Source organism: Tenrec ecaudatus, chromosome 8 (genome assembly GCF_050624435.1).
Source record: "Tenrec ecaudatus isolate mTenEca1 chromosome 8, mTenEca1.hap1, whole genome shotgun sequence".
Taxonomy (NCBI): domain Eukaryota; kingdom Metazoa; phylum Chordata; class Mammalia; order Afrosoricida; family Tenrecidae; genus Tenrec; species Tenrec ecaudatus.
Window position 1 is genome coordinate 151,153,600 of NC_134537.1, and position 21,849 is coordinate 151,175,448.

At 45.9% G+C, this 21,849-nt stretch overlaps 1 protein-coding gene across 1 annotated transcript; it reads left to right on the plus strand.

Moving 5' to 3' along the window:
* Window positions 1–309: 309 nt before the first annotated feature.
* Window positions 310–21,204, plus strand: LAPTM4A (lysosomal protein transmembrane 4 alpha). Its single transcript, XM_075557068.1, has 7 exons — window positions 310–555; window positions 12,182–12,302; window positions 15,602–15,678; window positions 15,770–15,892; window positions 18,531–18,626; window positions 19,491–19,589; window positions 20,583–21,204. Exons 1-7 carry the CDS (start codon window positions 445–447, stop codon window positions 20,655–20,657), a joined length of 702 nt encoding a protein of 233 aa, XP_075413183.1. The 5' UTR covers window positions 310–444; the 3' UTR covers window positions 20,658–21,204.
* The last annotated feature ends 645 nt before the right edge of the window (window positions 21,205–21,849 follow it).

Here is a 21,849-nt window from a genome sequence, read left to right on the forward strand (position 1 = left end):
TATGCCTGTCTTCTCCTTGGTCCTACGTCAAGGACTGTGACTCTCTAGGATACACCCATGCCAGACAAGCCCGGACTCACCACCCAGCCCCAGCAATTCTCGTAACAGGCAGGGTCTACCAGGGCCCAGCCTCGTGGAACTTTTGATTGGATCTAAACCCTCATCAGTCTCCAGTGTCGTCCAATCAGAGTCAGGGTCAACCGAATCTGTTTCTTATGGCGCTCTGCTATTGGCCCGCGTGCTGAAGAGGGTGGGTGGTGGTCGCGCGATAGCTGCGGGCGGTACGGATTGCGCAAGCGCGAACAGGCTGGTCCGGAGTGGGCCAGGGGCGGGCTCCGCGTCGTGTCGTGTGGTTCGGAGACGGACCGAGCTAGCCGCGGGCAGCCGCTGGGCGGAAAGTGGTTGGCAGGAGCCGGATCCAGAGGGAGGCTCACGGCAGCCCCGATGGTGTCCATGACTTTCAAGCGGAGCCGCAGCGACCGCTTCTACAGCACCCGGTGCTGCGGCTGTTGCCATGTCCGCACCGGGACGATCATCCTGGGGACCTGGTACATGGTAAGGGCAGGCCGGCGCCGGGGTTTGGGGGGAGAGGGGTAATGCGCATGTGCGGGCAGTGGAGGCGGGGTCCAAAGGGGATTAGGGGGCCCCCTGCTCGCTGGGGCCGAAAATGGGGGGTTGGGGGTGTCCCTGGCCTGAATCCAGGGCCCCCGAGGGCGGACCACTGCGCCCAAGAATCGGAGTCGGGCCCGGGTGGGAACGAGGAGGTGGTCCCCAGGCAGGAGCTTGGGGAGCAAACGTGGTTGGGAGAGGCCCGGGGCGTGAGGGCGAGGATGGCTGCGTTTTTGTGGAATCCCCGATTTCTCTGAAAGAACCCCTTCCCCCCCCCCCCCGGTTTTGCTCCGCCCCCTGGGTCACCCACCCCAGCCCCCTACGAAACGAGGACGGGAGGGTTTGGACCCGGCGCCCGCCTGTCCGGAAGGATCCCGCTGTGACCCACTCCCTGGTTCCGGGGCTTGGTTTTGTTCCTGCGGGGGCGGAGGGGGGGTGCCGTGTGAAAGGGCGCTGTGGGCGTCGGGGTCGCCGGAAGACGGCCCGGGTGCCCGGATGGATCCTGCTGCTGCCCCCGCACTGCCCAGCGGAGGCCGGCCTTTTGTTGGGACGCGGGTCACAGAGGGCCCGGATCTGTGTCTTTCTCCGTCACAACCAAGCGAAGGGAGTGTTCACAAATGCGACGTCTGCGTTTTTCCTTTCTTTTTTGGGGGGGAAAGTGACCCGGTGTTTGTACCTCCGCCGTCTGGGGAATGGTGACTGCAGAAGAAAGGGAGCGTTTTATCCCAGACTTAACTTTCCTTTACGTTTCACATCCCTACCCGGTGTCTTGAAATCTGTAGGAGCCAGTTGGACACAGGAGCATCGTCTTCACGTGGGTGGGGCTGATAGTGTTTGTTTTTTACAGTCTGGCTTCAGTAATTAATGTACATTTAAAAACCAAACCGGAATATGGTTCATGTTTTCCCTGTACCATCTTGACACGGGATCACATGTAACTTCAGACATCTCCCTGCGTTCAACAGGGATTTCAACAGATGGTAACTCTAGGAATCGAGCGGCTAAGGACAATTCGCTGCTGTTTGTTTTCAAACGTACTTGTATTTTCTTCTGCATTTTGCCAAGGGGCAGGGCCTTGGGTTTCTTTTGTGTGCCCTTAGCTCTGTCTTCCAGCTCACTAAATGATAAATGCAAATCTTTAGGGTATCCAACCTCTTGCTCTGCGCTTCCTCCCTTAGACTTTAAACTGGGCAGATGAAAGTTCCTCAGCCTAGAAGTGTTGTTTTTCTGTTCCATCTCAGACTCCTCCTCCAGTCACAACACAGGAGTCCCGCTGAAGGAGGAAGTAGCCACCGTCTCACATGCAGTTGACCATATTCTTGGTTGTTTTTTTTTTACCCAGGCGTAGTATTTGATACTGAGGACTCGGCAGAGAAACGTGAATGGAAAAGCAGTGTAAGGTTATAAGCGTGAGAACGCAAATATGCAGGGAGAAAAACTGAAGTAAGGACGCTTAGAAAATGTCGGAAATGAGAAGGTTAAGTCTCCTCCCTCTTTGAGCACTTGCTCTGGACTTGTTTCCTACGACTCCCCCTTTCTCTCGGTTTTATTTATTGATTTTCATGCATCATACAATTTACATCAAGTAGATTTGTACAATGACTACAACACAATTTTAGACCAATACTCGTTATTAGTCGCCTATTCCGCCCCGCATTCCTCTGCCCTACCCCCACAAATCCTTTGTTCTATTTACTGCCTGTCTAGATTTATGTCATTTCACAATTTAAAAAAGGAAGCCGTTCTTACTCTGCAGATTAGAACTGTATAAGACCCTTAAACTATCGTAAGTCGGTGAAGAGAATTGTTGCTCATCGACCTAATGGAAAAGGCCTTCCTAAAGGCTGCATTGGAAGAAGAAAGCGCAGGGCCATGGTTCACCTGTGGCTGGGGCCTTTCTAAGACTTGCCCTGTCACTTTCAAATGTGGTTTGTCTGGAACATGCCATCTGACCTCAAGGACTGTGACAGTGCACAGATAACAGGAAAAAGGAGTCTCATTAGATTGAGGTCAACGAGAAGGCCACTGGTTTTCATGATGACGAGTTTGCTGCTCACTTTCAAAAGTGTCGCTGCAGTACAGTCCCAGGTTCAGGCCACCCTCTGCCTGGTTGAGACATGGAGGCCACCGGGCAAATGTTAGCAGGTGACCTCTAAACAAAGAAGACAGGATCAAACAATGCCTATTGTTTCCAGAAGCATCCTTCCTGAAGGAAAGAATCCAGAGGCAAGTGAGGTTGAATGCCACTTCCCTTCATGCACACCTTGCCAAGGTCTTGTCTCCCTCTCCTCCGGTGAGGCAGTACTTCTTAACTTTCATCAAAGAGTGTTTGATTCTCTAGATGAGGGATGGGAACCTTTTCCTGCCGAAGGGCCATTTGGATATTTATAACATCGTTGGAGGGCCTTGCAGCTCAAGCATTTAACTCACCCCAGTGTGACAGCCGAGAAAAGCTGAGGCTTTCTACTCCAGGCCTAAAAACCCCACAGGGGCAGTCTCCCCTCTCCTATCAGGTCTCTGTGAGTCCGCATGAACTTGGCAGTGGGTTTTCGTTTATAGTAATGTGATTGCTGGAACTGCTTCTCTTTGTGGTGATGATTTGGAGGCCGATTGTATCCACCCCTGCTTTAGATGATCTGGGGGGCTGCCGATTAAGTGTTTAAACCGTTAACAGCTATGTCTGCAGTTCAAGTCCACCACCCGTTTCACAGGAGCAAGATGAGGTTGTCTGCTCCTGTAATGTGGTATACCCTTGAAAGCCTGAGTCCGAATAGCCTTGGGAGCTGGGTTTGAGATCATTAGGGGAGACTGCTGGGATGAATTCTTGTGAGCTGTTTGGTAGCTAGGGTGCTGCTGTGCCTTCTGCTTGGCCCGGGTGTTTGATAAGTGCCTCTGATATTGCGCCATTGCTTGCTGGCATTTGGGTCTACTGGCCTAGGTGAAGGCCAGCACTGGATACATGGTATTAAGTATTGATTACATGGTGTTAAATAGTGCAGTAAGAGGGAGAGAAGCCAGAGCCAGGTGTCGTATCCACTAGTGGTCCCAGGCCTGCTGGGTGAGACTATGGCTTCTTAGATTTAAAAGGAGCATGACTGGTTTAGTGTGTGTGTGTGTGTGTGTGTGTGTGTGTGTGTGTTTAATATGAAATTTCAAAGTGAGATTAAGATTAAATTGTGGCACACTATCAGTTAATGGAAAATTTGAAACCAGATGGTTTTAAAGCAGCCTGTCTCAGTCGCATAAACTTGAATGTTTGCTGATTGATGGAAAACAAAACCCGTAGCCATCCACTCCATTTCAACTCATGGCTGCATATGAGGGGTACCCCCCAAAAACCCTGGAGCCCCCACCTCCCAAGTTATGTATTTAAATTTTTTTTAAAATCATATCACTTTCAAAGTACTCTCCATTACACTTAATGCATTTGTCAAATCAGCGATCCCATTGTTGGAAACATTTTTCAAACTCATCTGTTTGGATGGCTGACAGCACCTCCCTCATTTTATCTTCACCTCTTGTACATGTCAAATCACTGACCTTTCATGCCCCTCTACATTCGAGGAAACAAAAAGAAGTCCCATGAGCGAGGTCAGGGGAGTAAGGTACGTGAGGCAAGAGGGGCATGCTGTTTTGTTGTTGTTGCTTTTTTGCGAAAAGCTTGTGCACTGAGATGGCAAAACCAATCCCTGCCACAAATCAGGCCTTTGTAGTTGCACACGGTTCTGCTATCTTTTCAGAACCTCTAAATAGAAAGCTTGATTAACAGTCTGACCTGGTGAAACAAACTCTCAATGCACTATAAGTCAACATTTTCATCTGTTTGGGGAAGGTGATGGACATCCAGAATGAGGTTGGTCATCAATCGGCATGTCACACCTTTTTTGAAATGAGAAAACCACTTGCACACATGGGTTTGCCCCATAGTGTTCTCCTTGTAGCTGTGTTCAACATCACAACAGTTTCTGCGGCATTTTTCCTGAGCAGGAAACAAAATTTCACAGCTGCACACTGTTCTCTTAAATCAGCCATCACAAAAAAAATAAGGTTTGAGTGAAACTGCTTGTACAAAAAGTCCACTGTGACCAGGGAGGACCTTCTTAGGCGACACCACTGGGTCCACGAAGTATGAACTACGAAAGCTCTGCTCTGCCCACACAGCATTTCTGGTTTGGAGTGGAGGGGGGTCCCCCACATATGTGACAGCAGATGGTGGGTTTAAATGTCACAGAAAAGTATAGTCATCATCTGCGTGAAGAACAAATGGAAAATGTGAGGAGGTCTAGGTGTCCTTCAAGTGAACAGAGCACTGCCGAGTGACTGCGGGCCAGAGTTGGGCAGTGATTTGAAGCATCAGTGGGAGGAAGGGAGGAAGCTGGAAGACAGGGAGGATGTGTTTGATCAGTTCTGTTTTTCCAGCCCGCACCCCGACTCCTTTCTTAAGTAAGTAGAGCTTGTTTATCTGAGGGAGCTTTGAAACGTTCCTGGGCAAATGGAATTAAAAGACCAGGCTGTTTTCCCAGGAAGTTTTATCCCAAAGCTGCTTTTTTCCCTCCAGATACATTGCTCAGTGCCTGTTCTCCCTGGACTGCCTTTCCCCGCCCCTCTTTTTAAGTGTTCCTAAGCAAACGTGTCCCCCTGCCACTCAGGCAAAAGTTATTACACTTAAGTATGACAATCTTGTTTTCTCATTGTTCTCCCCGGCCCTGCAATAGGTCTGCCTCCACAAGAGCATGCACAATGCTCATTGGGCATTTGCGCATGCGTTGCCACCCCAGAACAGCAGGAGTCGCTCAGTGTTGACTGCACGGGACACCAAAGAGCCCGTCACACACGCATTGAAAACCGTTGTAAAGGAATACAGCCTTGGTCGCACTCCTTGGCTCACTTGGTTTGTAGATGGGCCCCCGTGTCGCTGTTCTCTCTGCCAGTGGGATTAGCCCGTATCAGGCTGCCCTGCAGCATACATGCTGGTCCAGCTTGTGGCAGAATACACTGGGAGAACGAAAGAAAATGAAAACAGCCCCAGAGCAGTGGTGCTCAACCTTCTCATGCTGTGACCTTTTACAGTTCCTCATGTGGTGGTGACCCCAAAACCGTAAGATCATTTTCATTGCTACTTCATCACTGTTATTTTGCTGCTGTTGCGAATCAGGCAACTCCTGTGAAAGGGCCATTCGACCCCCAGGTTGAGACCGCTGCCCTAGAGGGTCTTGTGCGATGTAGCAGTGGAATGAGAAACCAGGGATTGCTCCCAGTAAGGCTCCATGGATCCACAAACCTGATCCTGGTCCCTGTGTAACAAGGAGTTTCTAACCCACCCCACCTGTGTTTGATTTTTAAGAACAAATTGACCTGTATGCCGGAATGTTTGTCTACAACTTGCTAATTTGAGTGCTCTTTTTTCTCGTGTGCGTGTGAGACAGTTGTTGAAACAGTTGTCATCGTTGGCAGGCCCTGGTGTTTGTTGTGGAGGACAACAGCCTTGTCTTCTGAGTGTGAGTTGGGAGTTTCAAATATTGAAATGTAAAATAGCATGCCTGTTAGTTTTAAAAGAGATGGGTAAGTCAAAAATATTGCTACTAGGGCTTCTTTTCCCATGTGCACAGGTTTATTCCAAACAAAATTTGTGTATAAACAAATCTCTGTTGTCAGTAGGTGGCTATAAACAAGTTGTGTTACTTGTCTTCTATCTTGCTAGGATGTCTTGGAAGGGAGAAAGAAAAAGCCCGGCAAAACGGGATCTGCTGAACCAGTTACATTCAAGGCGGGTCAGCTCAGCAGGTTGTGCCAACGGTTTTGTTTTGTTTCCTCCCTGGAATTCCAAAGATTCGAGTGAAGGACACAGGATGATTGTGAGGACTTTTGAGGAAGTTTTAAAGGAAATTGCAAGCTGCGTTGATGAGAAAAAGCCCAGAAGCTTTGCATCGAGGACCCTTAACCATTCGTTCCAACAGCGCCTCTGCTCCTTTGAGGGTAGCAAGGCTGTCTAGGAATTGGGCTGGGAAACCTTACCCCATTCACCCTGCAGCCCTGATCCTGCCCTTTTCCGACTCCTCTTTGTTCCCCAAATTGATGAAAACATTGTAAAGGGACATGGTTTGGATTGCTTGAGGATGCTGAAGCTGCTGTTTATCCAAGAGCTCATAATTCTGCAGGGGGAGGGTTAGCGAGAGGGAACATCGTCTTCAGACGTGTGTGCACCTAGATGGAGGGAGGGAGGAGATGCTGAGAAACAATAGCTTTACATTGTGACGTCTGCGTTTACTACAGGTTGCTATAGTTTTTGTCACAATACTTTAGACATTCTTACACAGACGGGCATAGTGGTGATGCTTTGGGGAGCATTCTGCTGTTCAAAACCAGCAGCATCTCCGAGGGAGAAAGTCTGGGCTTTCTACTCACGAAAACAGTTCGTTCGTCTTGGAGACCCTTGGAGTTCCTGTGAGTCAGCATCGACTCGCTGGCAGAGTATAAAAGCCCGTTGTGTCAGGCTGAGGCGGGGAGGATGTAAACATAGCTGTGTTCTCAATTTATGTGCCATGTATAAAAGGCATGAAAATAATGCAGAGCACATTGTTTAACCTGACAAATTTACACGCACGCTCCTACAATTTCGAGGGTGTCCTTGCCTGTGCTGTAGCATCACTGCCCGTGTGCTGCATTCTCTACCTCTCCATCTTACTAGACATGGGAAGTAACTGCTTTTTCCTCCTGAATATGCATTTTTGTTAACTAAGTCTTGTGTAAGAGTGAAAGTATAAATCACAAATAAGTATTCTATAATAGTTTGTACATGGTTAGCTTTCCTAATATGTCTTTTAACGGTAAGGCTAATTTGAGTGTTTTTGTTTCATTTTTTAAAATGTTCTATTGAACATAGTAAGAATATCAACTGTGATTAAAAGTAAATTCTGGGGGGAGTGGGGAGGGAGGGGGGAAAAAAGGACGTGATGCAAAGGGCTTAAGTGGAAAGCAAATGCTTTGGAAATGATGAGGGCAATGAATGTACAGATGTGCTTTACACAATTGATGTATGTATGTATGGATTGTGATAAGAGTTGTATGAGTCTAATAAAACTTTTTTTTTAAGTAAACTCTATAGGACCCTATATTCAAATGCAGAATTGGTAGGTGTTCAGAGATTAATCTTTCACAGTTTTCATACTAATACTTAAAACTTTCATCTTGGGATACATAATAACCTGACAGGATATAATGAACTGAATGTAGATTTAAATTTTTATTTGGACTTTTAATGAAGCAGCTGAAATTTTTTAGTGCTGCTTGTTGGTCCTTTTGGTTAGACTGTTTTATTGTGTGTAAGACCCAGGGATGTGACTCTGTGCCCCACAGTGAATGGAATTGGAAGTGTAATTAATACTTAAGCGAAAATAGTGAATGGGTCATGACTCAGCAGAGGAGGTAGACAGGTTTCTATCAATCCCACACTGACAAAGACATTTTAGAAAGTTCCAACTATTTTTGGTGTCATTTTCTTCATTTACTAATTGGGTTTGTATGTTGGGTGTTTTGGTTGTTGTTTTTTGAACAATGGTTTTCTGTAGTGTACAGAATTTGTTTTAAAAAAATGACTGTATCGTGTTTTACAAAGAAGAGTTTGCTAAATTGATTCCGAACCTGATTTCCTTGCACAGAATGAATACAAGGAGCTTCAAAAAGTTCTCAGACAAATTGGAATGAAAGATAACGGCATTTCTGGGAACATGTAGAAGCCTGTGCCGCCGCCCCTCCTGCCCCCCCCCACCCCCGGTGCATATACGATCATCTCAGTAGGTAGATCTGATTGTTTCAGTAAAATTAATCCATATGACCACGTGTATACTAGTTCTATTCGTATTCCACATGCACTGGCCAAAATCATGGCAACAAAATAACCTTTAGCTGTGATGTCCATCATGCCAGTATGACTGTGTCCGGCATGTCAGCCCTACAGTAGTCGGGGGATTCGGCATTTTGAGCTGTGAAAACACCATTGGACCATACTTTATGCAGCTTTGTAAGTATTTCATTTCCTCTTGGAGTGGTTATAAGACCATCAATGTCAGGAGCGTCCAAGAATCCAGACCCAGAAAATGTCGACAAGCCAGTGATGGAATAAGATAACATTTGATTTCAGATATGTTATTTGATTACAGATACATACGAGCTTAAATTTGGGCCCCTGAATCTAACTGTGCTGTGACAGGCGGAGTTTCCTAGCAGGATCAAGTGTGGGAAAAAATTACTAGTTTTAAGGAGCTACACATTACTGCCTTCAAATTCTTAGGTGAGAAAGCTGGAACAGTTTCAGGCTGCAGTAATTGAAATTTGTTGGCTTCATTGTGGGAACCTAAGTCCTTTTGTCTTCTGATCTGTCTGTGTCTTACCGATAGAACTGTGGTAAATTCTGGTCCTAACCTCACTAGCCTGAGCGGTGCAAATGGTTAAGCACTTGACTACCAGCCAAAAAGTCGGTGCTTCCAAGAACCCACCCAGAGGGCTCTGGAAGGCAGACCTACCCAGCTGTTTGAAAAACTCACAGGCTTGGACACCCTGTGGGGTAATTCTGCCCAGCAGGCATAGCGTCACCAAAGTCAGCATTGCCTGGACTTGTATGTCTAGCCCTTTATTTTAAACCTGTTCCTGGATACACTCTGTACTCACTGCCATTAGGTCAGTATTGGCTCATCGTGACCCCATAGGACAGGGGAGAACTGCCCCAGTGAGTTTCAGAGACTGTAACAATTTATGGGAGGGAGAAAGCCTCTTCTTTCTCCCTGGGAGTGGCTGGTATTCAACTGCCATTCTTGCAGATCACAGCTCAACACGTAACCACTGTGCCAGCAGAGCTCTTTTATTCCTTGATGTCATTATTTAATTTTAATAGAATGTTGACCAAGAGAGCAAAAACGAAATAATGGTGACGCCTCTGGAAACATGCTAGCTGGAGGAATGATGTCTAGGACTTGGCAATGTGTTCTTGAAAAGGGGCTGGGAGGTGCCGAGCCGCTGCCCTCCAGCCTGAGGGGAACAGTCCTTTGGCTGAAGGAGCAGACTTGTTCTTTGTTGTCTTTTATTTTTTAATTGTTCCTTCATAGAAATTATTTATTGTCTTATTTGTGTTTTAAGTCAGGATAATACCCTAGTATAATCTATTCTTTTTAAAAATCATTTTATTAGGGGCTCATACAGCTCTTACCACAATCCATACATACATCAATTGTGTTGAGTACATTTGTACATCCGTTGCCCTCATCATTCTCAAAACATTTGCTCTCCACTTAAGCCCCTGGCATCAGCTTCTCATTTCCCCCCTCCCTCCCCATTTCCCCTTCCGTCATGAACCCGATACTTTATAAATTATTATTTTGTCATGTCTTACACTGTCAGACGTCTCCCTTCACCCGCTTTTCTGTTGTCCCTCCCCCAGGGAGGAGGTTATATGTAGATCCTTGTAATTGTTTCCCCCTTTCCACCCCACCCTCTTTCCACCCTCCTGGTATATCACCACTCTCACCACTGGTCCTGAAGGGATCATCCACCCTGGATTCCTTGTGTTTCCAGTTCCTGTCTGTACCAGTGTACATCCTCTGGTCTAGCCGGATTTGTAAGGAAGAATTGGTATCATGTAAGGTTGGGGAAGAGGAAACATATAGGAACTAGGGGAAAGTTGTATTTTTCATTGTTGCTACACTGCACCCTGACTGGCTCATCTCCTTCCCGGGACCCTCTGTAACGGGATGTCCTTTTGCCTTTGGGTCTCCATTCTGCACTCCCCCTCATTCACAGTGATAGGACTTTTTCTGATGATACCTGATCCATTTGACACCTTGTGATCACACAGGCTGGTGTGCTTCTTCCATGTGGGCTTTGTTGCTTCTCAGCTAGATGGCCGCTTGTTTACCTTCAAGCCTTTAAGATCCCAGATGCTATATCTTTTGATAGCCGGGCACCATCAGCTTTCTTTACCACATTTCCTTGTGTACCTGCTTTGTCTTCAGTAATTGTATCGGGAAGGTGAACATCATGGAATGCCAGTTTCATAGAACAAAGTATTCTTGCATTGAGGGAGTACTTGAGTGGAGACCCAATGTCCATCTGCTGCTTTAATACTAAACCTATACATGTATGCACATAGATCTATTTCCACATCCTCATTTATAAAGATATTTACATATGTACATGCCTTCATTTAGATCTCAATAAACGCCCTTTGCCTTCTAGCTCTTTCCTCTATTTCCTGTTACTTTCCTCTTTTCCCACTATCACGCTCAGCCTTCATTTGGGTTTCAGAAATTCCTTTCGGTTACATTACCCTTAGTCACTCCCTACCAGGCCTCCTACCTACCCTTCTCACCACCGATTTGGATTGCTTGTTATTCTCTTGTCTCTGGGTTTGTTAAGACCACTTCCTTTCCCCCCTCCTTCCCCTATCCCATGTCCCCCCTGGAACTGTTGGTCCTGTGGTTTTCTCCTCCAGATTGTTCATCCAGCCTATCTTGTTTAGACAGACCTGCGGAGATAAAAACATGCACAAAAACAAGACAGAGCAACACCAAGCAACAAAATAAAACAAAACAAGCCAATGACAAAACAAAACACACGAAGAAAGAAAAGCTTGTAGTTAGTTCAAGGACTGTTAGTTGGCTGATGGGGTGCCAAGCCTGGCCCCAAAGCCTATTTTTGGTATTCCCAGGGGACTTCGTTGCTCTGTTCCCCTTGCTGTTCTATTTCACTCCCTTAGTGTTTGCCTCAGTGTGGTGGGATCAGATCGGGTGGAATTCGAAGGAGGTTATGTCTCACCGTGGGGCCGGCCGTCTGGTCTTCTCTGTGGATTGTCCTCAAGGCTTGGTGGGCCAGGATGTGCTCCACTCTCTTCCTCCCCCTTCATTTGCTCCCGTGTGCTCTGATCAGACATGTCCCTCTCTGGGAGCTGCAGATTCAGTGCTGCCCTCTGAAATTAATTCTTCTGAGGTGAGGGGCAGATGTCCACATAGTTGGGATTGGGACCTATTGTCTTGAAAGATAGAATGAAGACCAGTGAGTGAGAGTTACAAACATATTAAAAATAGGAAGTCTTCAAAACATTTGAATCTTAAAGGAGGAATCTGAGTTCATGGAAAAAGTGAAATGGAAATATTATGAAAATTTTCATAAACCTTTGGGAGCCCCCTTCTCTATGGACCAGATACAGGTGCTGTGAGGGGTCGGGCGGGTTTGGGCTCTGATGAGTAAATTGATTGGCTAACAGGTAGTTTCTTCAAACCAGAAAGTCTGAGATTTGCATCTGAATGTTACTCTTAACACAATTTGTATAGAGCCAGCCCCTCCCCATTCGATCTTGTGCTGCTTTATTCTGATGTACTGGTGTGCACGTAGAATCAAGGGTCTTGTCTCCTAAGTATATACCATTACGCCCCTGTGATTGCCAGTGGTGCTTTCTCTGGGGCAGCCTCTTATCTGCTTGCCTTTGTTTCTTCAAGTAAGATGCTTCTGAATGTGGGAAGCTATCTGAAGACTAACTGCTGATTTATAATTCATGTCGTTGATCAAATACTATCTTTCCCAGGTGGTGAACTTACTGATGGCAATTTTGCTGACTGTGGAGGTGACTCATCCCAACTCGATGCCAGCTGTCAATATTCAGTATGAAGTCATTGGTAACTACTACTCATCAGAGAGAATGGCTGGTATGTTTTCCACTGTAAAGGAGATCATGTTACCGTGTGTGTGTGTGTGTGTGTGTGTGTGTGTGTGTGTGTGAAGTGTAGGGGTATGTTTAGAGGTTGACTGAGAAAATTTTGCGTAAACCCATCTTAGGGCAGGAAAATATTCAGATGAGTTTTTCAAAGATAATCTTTGAGGACCACACTAGAGGGTTTTCCAGCTAGAAAAGGTAAATTTGGGGGAAATATAAATTGTATATCTTGCCTCTATCAAGAACCATGAGGAATAAGAGGAAGACGCAGAATTACAAAAGAGCTATAGATCTTTGAGGATCAGGTGATATGTTTAGTTGAATATGAGAGATTTGCTTATGGATGATACAGGTTATAGTAACATTAAAATACCGTATATACTCATGTATAAGCCGAGTTTTTCCTTATTTTTTTAAAATATTTTATTAGGGACTCATACAACTCTTAGCACAATCCATACATGCATCAATTGTGTAAAGCACCCTTGTACATTCGTTGCCTTCATCATTCTCAAAATTCGCCTTCCGCTTGGGTTCCTGGAATCAGCTCCTTATTTTCCTCCCCCCCCCCCCCACTACTTCCTCCCTCATGAACTCTTAATTTATAAATTATTATTTTTTCTTATCTTACACTGCCTGGCATCTCCCTTCATGCACTTTACTGTTGCCCATCCCCCAGAGAGGAGGTTATATGTAGATCCCCGAGATCGGTTCCCCCTTTCTAACCTCCTTCCCTCCCGGTGTCACCACTCTTACCGTTGGTCCTGAGGGGTTCATCTGTCCTAGATTCCTTGTGTTTCCAGATCCCATCTATACCGTTGTCAGCACATTTAAAATGCAGTTTTTGTGATAAAATTAGGTGTGTCGGCTGATAGTAGGATTGGCTTATACTCGAGTATATACGGTATGAATTATTGGAATGCTTGGTGACAGTGGGGTTTTATATGGACTGACCTTTGACACTCAAACTGATTGTCTTTTTAACCTCATTCTCTGATAGCATTAGTTTTTATTGTCATTTATCTTCCTTAAAATACATGTATGAAAAAAATTCTGGTTGAGCGGTGTATTACAAATTACATTGGAAATTTAGTATTTTGAGCAGAAATTCATGCCTTAGACTCGCCATGAGCAATTTAAGTGCAAGTCTCCTGATTTTTATAATATTAATTTTGTGGCAAGCAAAAGACTGTATTAGAAAAAAAGATTTCTTATAATTGGGGTTGTTGTGAGTCTTTACAACCAGGCTCATTTGATTGGAACGCCAAGGTTAAACTCAGGAGTTTATTACACACTGTATGAGTGATGGATAGAGAAATGTAATTACTGTAAAGAAATAAGTGTATTGATAATCACTTTTTGTTGAGCCCTTAGTCTACAGAGAATAAAACACAATACATCCTTCTTGGTCACATGGTACTTTGGTCTTTTGGAAGTTGAAATTTGACTTCCCCTCATGTCTAATGTTATAATGGCAAGTTAATTTCTGATTATTGCCCCGATGGCCAGCTTTTTAAATGCAGCATGTGATTAGTTATATTCAATTTGCTAGGCAGGATGTAACAGTCAATATATGAAATACTTCTGCAGTTGTGCAGGCTGTGGTTTAAGCAGGAGTTTCACCTTCTCTGTAGTTACCTGTGGGAAATCCAGGTAGGGCTCCTGAGAAAGGCTTCTGGGGCCTTGTGGAAGCCCTCAGGGAGGTGGGGGCGGCTCTAGGGCAGGTCCCTGGCTGTTGTGTTGGGAACCGTAGGCTCATGTCTGATTGTTTACAGGGCTCAGGGATTGTGCCCTTGACTGGGTATTTGGTCATGATATCTGGAGTGGCTCTTGTCCCGGGCATTCTGTGTATCTCCTGCTTACTGCCCCTATCCCCTCCCCCATTTGTTATTGGATCAATGGATGAATTCACTTCAATACTTCAAGACATAGGAATAAGCATGCATTCTTCTGCAGCAAATTCCTGAAAACTGATGATTGGAATGAACGCATCATGCTTTCAAGTTTGACAATACCAAAAATTGAGATTGTTGCAAGTTTGAGTTTTTGAGTAAGTTGGGTACTATCCTGATTAATTTTATATTTATATAAGAATTCTTGGATATAGGGGCATTTTGTACACTGCAACAAGGAATCCCTTTAAATCCTTGGTATCTACAGCTACTACGCCTCCTCTAAGAAAATTTAAGAGGGCTAGTCTTCCTTAGTTTAGTGCCAAATACTGAGAAATTTGCCTTGACCAGTGATAAGAATTGACATAGAATTATACAGTAGTGAGTTCTGGTAATGATAGTCATAACTAATCGTTAATATCTTTCCAGTTCTTAGTAGCTATCCAGAGTCTCAAACTCAAGCTCACTGCCATTGAGTTGGTGCTCACTCATCGTGACCCCCGCCCTCTGTGGGTTTCCCAGACAAACTGTACAGGAGCAGAAAGCCCGGACTTTCTCCCTCAGAGCTGCTACTGATTTCAAACTGCTGCTTATGTGGATCGAAGCCCAGTGTGTATCCACTGCACCACCAGGGCTCCTATGTAATCAGCTTAGAGATTTGTACAAAGAAACTCAACAAATCTAGTGTGGCTGAGTCTTGTTTGAGGTCACTTGGGTGTTTGATGAGAAAATTAGGAAGCGTAGATTAATGGAGAAAAACGGAGCAATCTGCGAACGAGTTGAAGAGTGATGAAGAAAATGTAGCTGTCTGGAAATGTACTTGAACGTTAGTGTTTGGATGTTGGGCATTCAGTTTCAGGTTGTATTCTATTTGGGGCAATAGTAGCATCTGTAGCTTTCGGTTTAGGATGTCGGCCCTTGGGGGACCTGCCAACCTTTCTCCCACCTTTTGTACTCTGCTTCAGTCTTAAAAGACCCAACCAAGTTTCATTTCTTTGGTGTTTTTTCTGATTCTCCGGGCAAAGTTTATGATTTTTGCCTCTGTTATAGTAATTGCCACATTGGATTATAATCATCTCTGCACATCTTCAGACTATAGGATTTGTAGGTACGGGGCATCTAGCAGAGAATCCAGTTCATTATCTTCTCTGTCAGTGAATTATTGTAGCAGTTTAAGAAACGCGCTTTGCATGAACTCCACGGTTTGTTTCTTAGAGTTGAAGACTTAGTGTGGTTTTTTCTAATCCTTTTAGCCAAAGAATGTCTCCTATTTAAACTTGAAGGTATTTAACCTTTTTAAGCTAGCTTTAAATACTATTTTTGTCGCAAAGTTTTTGTCTTGTTTTTGTTTGTCTCTGAGTGTAAGTCGCTTAATTTGATTTTTGTTTTGTTTTCTTAGATAATGCCTGTGTTCTTTTTGCCGTCTCTGTCCTCATGTTTATAATCAGTTCAATGCTGGTGTATGGAGCCATTTCTGTAAGTAACCCACATTCTTGACTTTGGTGTTTGCGGCGTGCTGTCATTTCTTGTTGATGACACGATCCCTGGTTGTTGCCTTCTTTTGCAGTATCAAGTGGGCTGGCTGATTCCATTCTTCTGCTACCGCCTCTTTGACTTCGTTCTTAGTTGCCTGGTTGCTATCAGTTCTCTCACTTACTTGCCAAGAATCAAAGAATATCTGGATCAATTAGTAAGTATGCCCTCCGGTAAAAACTGACATCAAATATTTAAATTACAAAGCTGAGCCAACTTCACAGCAAAACCACAGCAACACTGAGAGTCAGACTGAGTTCCTGTCTTCTAACTGCCCCGGGTCCAGACACGCAACAATAAAGGCGGGGGGTGGGGGCTTCCCTTGTGTTTCCTGGTGGTGTCTCACAACTCTTCACCCTGGATCTAGATTTCCTTCCCTGTCCATTTTGCACAATCACTCCTTCAGAAACATTTGCTGTTGCTCTGATGTGCCAGGTTCTGCTGCCTCCTAGGAAGCATATCAGTGGAGTTCACTTTGTCGTGGAGGGATCGAGCGATGGATTGTAATACATGTGGGGCACGAACAGCATCAGAGGCTGTGTGATTGAGTAGCACCAGGTGTAGCCCGGAGGTTTGCTTGTCCCCAGACAGTTGAGGAACTGAGGGACGCACAGGAGGAATTGTTGCAAGTCAAAGAGGCCGTGAGGTAGGAAGGAACCTGGTGCACACGGGGCAGCAGAAGGTGGGCATGGTAGCTGACACACCCCAGGGGCACGGGGCCCACGATGCAGAAGAGGGGTGGGATGAGGTTAGGGGGCAGGGCTTGCTGCCTGGTCAGCTACGCGCAGAGCTTCCTGAGCGCTGCTCTGTCCAACTCTCTTCTCTGGCCGCAAGTGGCAAGCCTCGTTGCCTTCTGAATAAAATCTAGAATCTTTACCACTTCAATCCACCACCACCTACCCCATTTTTTTCTTTTTCCTTTTAATCCAGATGAAGGCCCAAGGAAGAATGTTTGCCCCAAGTAGACTCATATCTAGGTTTTGGGGCTGGGTGTGTGGACCCTTTTGTTTTTTTGATTTCAGATTTTGATGTTTCGTTTTAATGAAAGTGCCGATTTGGGCCTTTTGTGTGGACATTTCCACTACGAATAGAAAGGGGGTTTAGAGACAGTCATACGTAACGAGGTTTCCACTCCTCCCCGTTCCTGTCCAGACCCCTCTGACGTAGTCCCTGATTTCCTGTGAATTAGAAGCCACTTGCTTGGCTGGCCCGCTCAGAGATCCTAAGTTCTTTACGACGCTTTTCTTCCCGGACGTAACTTGTTGACGTGCACACCGTAGATGCTTGCTCAATATTTGCGTGGCTGCAGGTGAGCCTCTGCAGTCTGGCTCTCCTCTGGCCTGGGTTTTTTTTTTTTTTTGGAAATTTTTTTTTTTATTTTAACAATTTATTGGGGCTCATACAATTCTTTTCACAGTTCATACATATACATACATCAATTGTATAAAGCACATCTGTACAGTCTTTGCCCTGATCATTTTTTTCTCTTTTCTTCTTTTACATTTTATTAGGGACTCATACAACTCTTACCACAATCCATACATATACATACATCAATTGTATAAAGCACATCCATACATTCCCTGCCCCAATCATTCTCAAGGCATTTGCTCTCCACTTAAGCCCCTTGCATCAGGTCCTCTTTTTTTTCCCCCCCCTCCCTCCCCATTCCCCCCTCCCTCATATGCCCTTGGTAATTTATACATCGTTATTTTGTCATATCTTGCCCTATCCGGAGTCTCCCTTCCCCCCTTCTCTGCTGTCCCTCTCCCAGGGAAGAGGTCACATGTGGATCCTTGTAATCAGTTTCCCCTTTCCAACCCACTCACCCTCCACTCTCCCAGCATCGTCCCTCACACCCTTGGTCCTGAAGGTATCATCCACCCTGGATTCCCTGTACCTCCAACCCTCATATACACCAGTGTACAGCCTCTGTCCTATCCAGCCCTGCAAGGTAGAATTCGGATCATGGTAGTTGGGGGGAGGAAGCATCCAGGATCTGGGGGAAAGCTGTGTTCTTCATCGATACTACCTCACACCCTAATTAACCCATCTCCTCTCCTAAACCCCTCTATGAGGGGATCTCCATTGGTCGACACTTGGGCCTTGAGTCTCCACATACATACACACACTTACATCTTTTTTTTTTTTTTTGCATGATGCCTTATACCTGGTCCCTTGGGCACCTCGTGATCGCACTGGCCGGTGTGCTTCTTCCATGTGGGCTTATTTGCTTCTGAGCTAGATTGGCCTGGGTTTTACAGCCACGGGCGGGCCTTGCCTTCTCTTTGCGATTACCTGCGGAGCATTGAGATGGACATCCTGGGTTTTTACAAAAATCATTGTTGTTCCCTGTGCAGAAGTAAATGACCCATGCAATTTAATGTGCATTCATCTCTGCACCTCCCACACCGGGCTGAGTGCCCCAGGTCAGATCCAGGCACCAGTGAAAGAGACGGTGCTTTCCCAAAGGCCAGGGAGATGTGAGATAGTGATCGTCACAGAGCAAGTGGGCTGCGTGCGTAGTCCTCCGCGCCATCTGACTTCCACGGAGGGGCTTCAGAAAGGGTGTGAGAAGGAAAGCAAAAAGTGATGGCATTTGCCACAGACTTTTTGAAGCTCCTTTGCATCGGGTGATGAGACTTAAGCACTTAGAGTTCGACTTGTAATCATTTTGTGTATTGGACGATCAGTTCTGACATGGATGCCTTTGCGTTCTTAATGTGGTCCTCGGTGAGCTCTTGCTGAATTGTGACCGTGCTGGTGTGTCTGTTTTCCCGTGTGTTCTTTTACAGCCTGATTTTCCCTACAAAGATGACCTCCTGGCCTTGGACTCCAGCTGCCTCCTGTTCATTGTTCTTCTGTTCTTCGTGTTTTTCATCATTTTTAAGGTGAGTTGATGAGTCAGCCTTCTGAGGGGCCAGTTAGCCTGTGATAGTGCCCATCTGAGCCTTTGACCTACCCGCTTCCTGGGCGGTGTTAGATTGACGATTTACCGCCCCGGGGTTTACTGTGGCACAGGAGTGGAGGTGATGCTTTGAGAATTTCCAGAAGGTAGTTGAGAGTGTCTGACTCCCTGCTGTCGAATCCACGTGGACTCAGAGCACCCTATACGATAGGGTTGGACTGCCCCTGTGGGTTTCCGAGATCAGAACTGTGGGGGGGAGGAGAACGGCCCGGGTGTCTGTCTCCCTGACAGCATCTGGAACCTTCCTAAGTGGAAGGAGCATCATTATGAATTTGGAAGCGGTTCATGATTTGGAATGGAAATCCCCAAGTCCTAAGGCTCAGCAACAAAGACTTTCTGCTGCAGCCCAGTGGTTGACAGACTTAACTGGAAACCTAGCTCTGGTTTCTCAGTAAAATGGTGATAATAAAACCTGGGTCATGTCGATCAAAGCTGCTTGATTTTAAACTCAGGGTCAAAATCTCCTATGGGATTGCATGGGAATGTGGGGTCTGCCTGACATTTGGCAACAATAAGGTTTCTGAACATGCTTTAACCAAAGACTAATTCACAGTCAAACTGGTGATGGATTGGAGGGCTTTCTGGCAGTGCTTGTCTGTGTTGCAGATTCTGGGAGGAAAGGGGAGGCAAATGGGACAGGCTTAGGAAGCATGTGTAGGAGAGTTGGCTCTTTTGTCTGGTGTTGGTTTTCCATCTCCATAGAGAAGCTGGAGGAGGCAGCCCGAGAGTCCTGCAGACACAGTCCGTTATGTTTCTAGCATCCGCAAACACCCTCTTCCTCTTCCAGGCCTATCTGATAAACTGTGTCTGGAACTGCTATAAATTCATCAACAACAGGAACTTGCCGGAGATTGCTGTGTATCCTGCCTTTGAAGCACCTCCTCAGGTTAATGCCCTTTTGATATACTTCACCACTCCAGTAGCGTTATTGATCGATTGGTTCCAAGAAAGAAGCTGGCCCTGACTTTCTCGTTCGTGCCAGTACTGTGCTTTGGGGACAGCTTGGCTCCATGAGATCAGCGTTTCCCCTTGGGGTCCCCCTGTAGGCTCAGTGCGGGGTCCGCACTGATACTTTCATCTACCTTACACGTTAATGCTTCCAGGAATAATGTGTAGGAAGGAGAGAGCAGACAGGAAGTAGAAGTACGACTTAAACCGATCTAAGGATGGGGGATACCACAGACTGAAGCTTGCGTTGTGTTTGGGGGGGGAAGAAAACCACACCAGCACTCCTATGAACTGAGGGGTTGCTGATTTTTCCGTGGGAGAGAGAAATCTAGTGTGTTTCACGAATCTGAGGGAGTTCCTGAATTATTACTGGAGTCTTCCCCATGTGGAACACATGTGGCTCATAGAGGGCTGGTCTGTCATTAGGTTAGAGTCTACTTGCTTGCCTAGCTGTGTCTTTTGTCCTAGACATCATGGGTATATGTTCTGAGATCCTTTTTAACTACACCAGAAGGCTCTGATGAAATGCAGGGTATCGCATCTTCCTGAGCGCTTGCAGTAGCATGGGGCAGGTGTCAGGTGGGACCCCTTCCCTCTGCCAGGAACCCCCAGGTGTGAAGGCACTGGTCCTTTGTCAGTCACCTTGGAAGAAGGGCGGGGCCAGTGGTGGCTACTTCCTGTCAAGGAGTCCGTACAGTCTCGGGGCTAGACCAGAAGCAGACTTCTGCCTCCTGCGCTCCCTTCCCCAGCCCACCCCACCTCCTCCACCCAGCCATCCCTGGACCAGCTGCAGGACAAGTTCCCTGCTGCTGTCAGCAACTTACTTAGCCGACAGTTTCTCCCTAGTTCATGTCTAAAATCACAAAGCTGGGCTTTCAGAAATGATTTTAAAGAGGAAGTAACTGGGGTCCACTTTTCTCTCTCTCTTTAGTATGTTTTGCCAACCTATGAAATGGCCGTGAAGATGCCGGAAAAGGAGCCTCCGCCCCCTTACATCCCTGCCTGAGAAGGCCTGCCTTTGTCCGTAACCCTCCAGCAGCCTGTGTCTGGCTTGTTCGCAGAGTGGTGCAATACAGGGCTCTTCACACTTCTTCGTCATAGGCAGTGCTCTCTCTCTCTGTAAGCATTTGTTTCAGAACACTAAGCGCTCCCCACAGCTATCAGAAGTATTCTTTGTTGTTAAGGCTGTATCCTTTGACATAGTTTTTGAAGACAATCTAGAGTAGGTGGGAACAAAGTGCCACTATTTGCCTTTACTGGGGAGGGGGTTGGGGGTGGGAAGGGGGTCTTCTCCACGTATTTTCTTTTCTAACCGCACTTTCTTCATATAATCATTAGCAGTTTTGTTACTAGCTGCCCTGGGTTCTTTCAGGAAGGATGAATTAAATCTTCAGGGTGAGTGAGTTGGATATAAGACCTAAAGTTTTCAGAATGGAAACAGGAAAAGTGTGTAACGTTTTGACTTGACTATGGAAGAAGATGATGTTCGCATGTTTCTCATTTGTATGTTTCCATCTTTGTGATAAGATGCTTTAATAAATCTCTTAAATATTTGCTGTTGTCGTTTTTAAGCGTGTGTTATTACCTTCATTGATGAAGCATTTCCATTACGTGGTAAGTTGTTATAAATTCCATTGCTCTCCCCTGAAGACCGTGCGTGGCAATATTCAAATATTCACCAAACTGTTCCATGACCTGTTCCGATGGTGAGAAGACTTGAAACTTGTGACTGTGTCGGGACACCATCAAGCTCAGTGGCCTAACTGGGGAATCCAACCCTTAGGTGTAAAAGAGCTTGGTGGCGCTGTGAGGTAAGTGGCCTGTTAATTGCGGGCCCAGCAGTATAAATACTGCGAGCTGATATAAGGCACGGGAGCGGAGGCTGGCTGCTTCGGTAAAGATTTACAGTCTTGGAGACCCTATATTGTGCTGTTACGTTTTTGGAACCAATTCCGTGACAGTGGGTTTTGTTTTTAGTGGGTCATAAGAAATGGGTTTACCTTTTGCAATAAGACGCACAGACCGACACAGAGAAGTTGATGTGTTCAATCCTAATCCTTTCCAAAAGAGTGGAGGGGTGGATTGTGATTGTCAAAGGGTCCTTTATTCTAGTCGACAGGATGCTAGCAGACACACACCCTTAATTGATGCTGTGTTGGTGACCCTCCTGGACAGGGAAGAACTGAGCCTGTAGTTTT

Coding starts and splice junctions, on each gene's coding strand:
- LAPTM4A (XM_075557068.1), top strand. CDS start 445: ATGGTGTCCATGACTTTCAAGCGGAGCCGCAGCGACCGCTTCTACAGC. Junction 12,303..15,601: donor CTCATCAGAGAGAATGGCTG/GTATGTTTTCCA, acceptor TTGTTTTCTTAG/ATAATGCCTGTGTTCTTTTT. Junction 19,590..20,582: donor CCTTTGAAGCACCTCCTCAG/GTTAATGCCCTT, acceptor CTCTCTCTTTAG/TATGTTTTGCCAACCTATGA.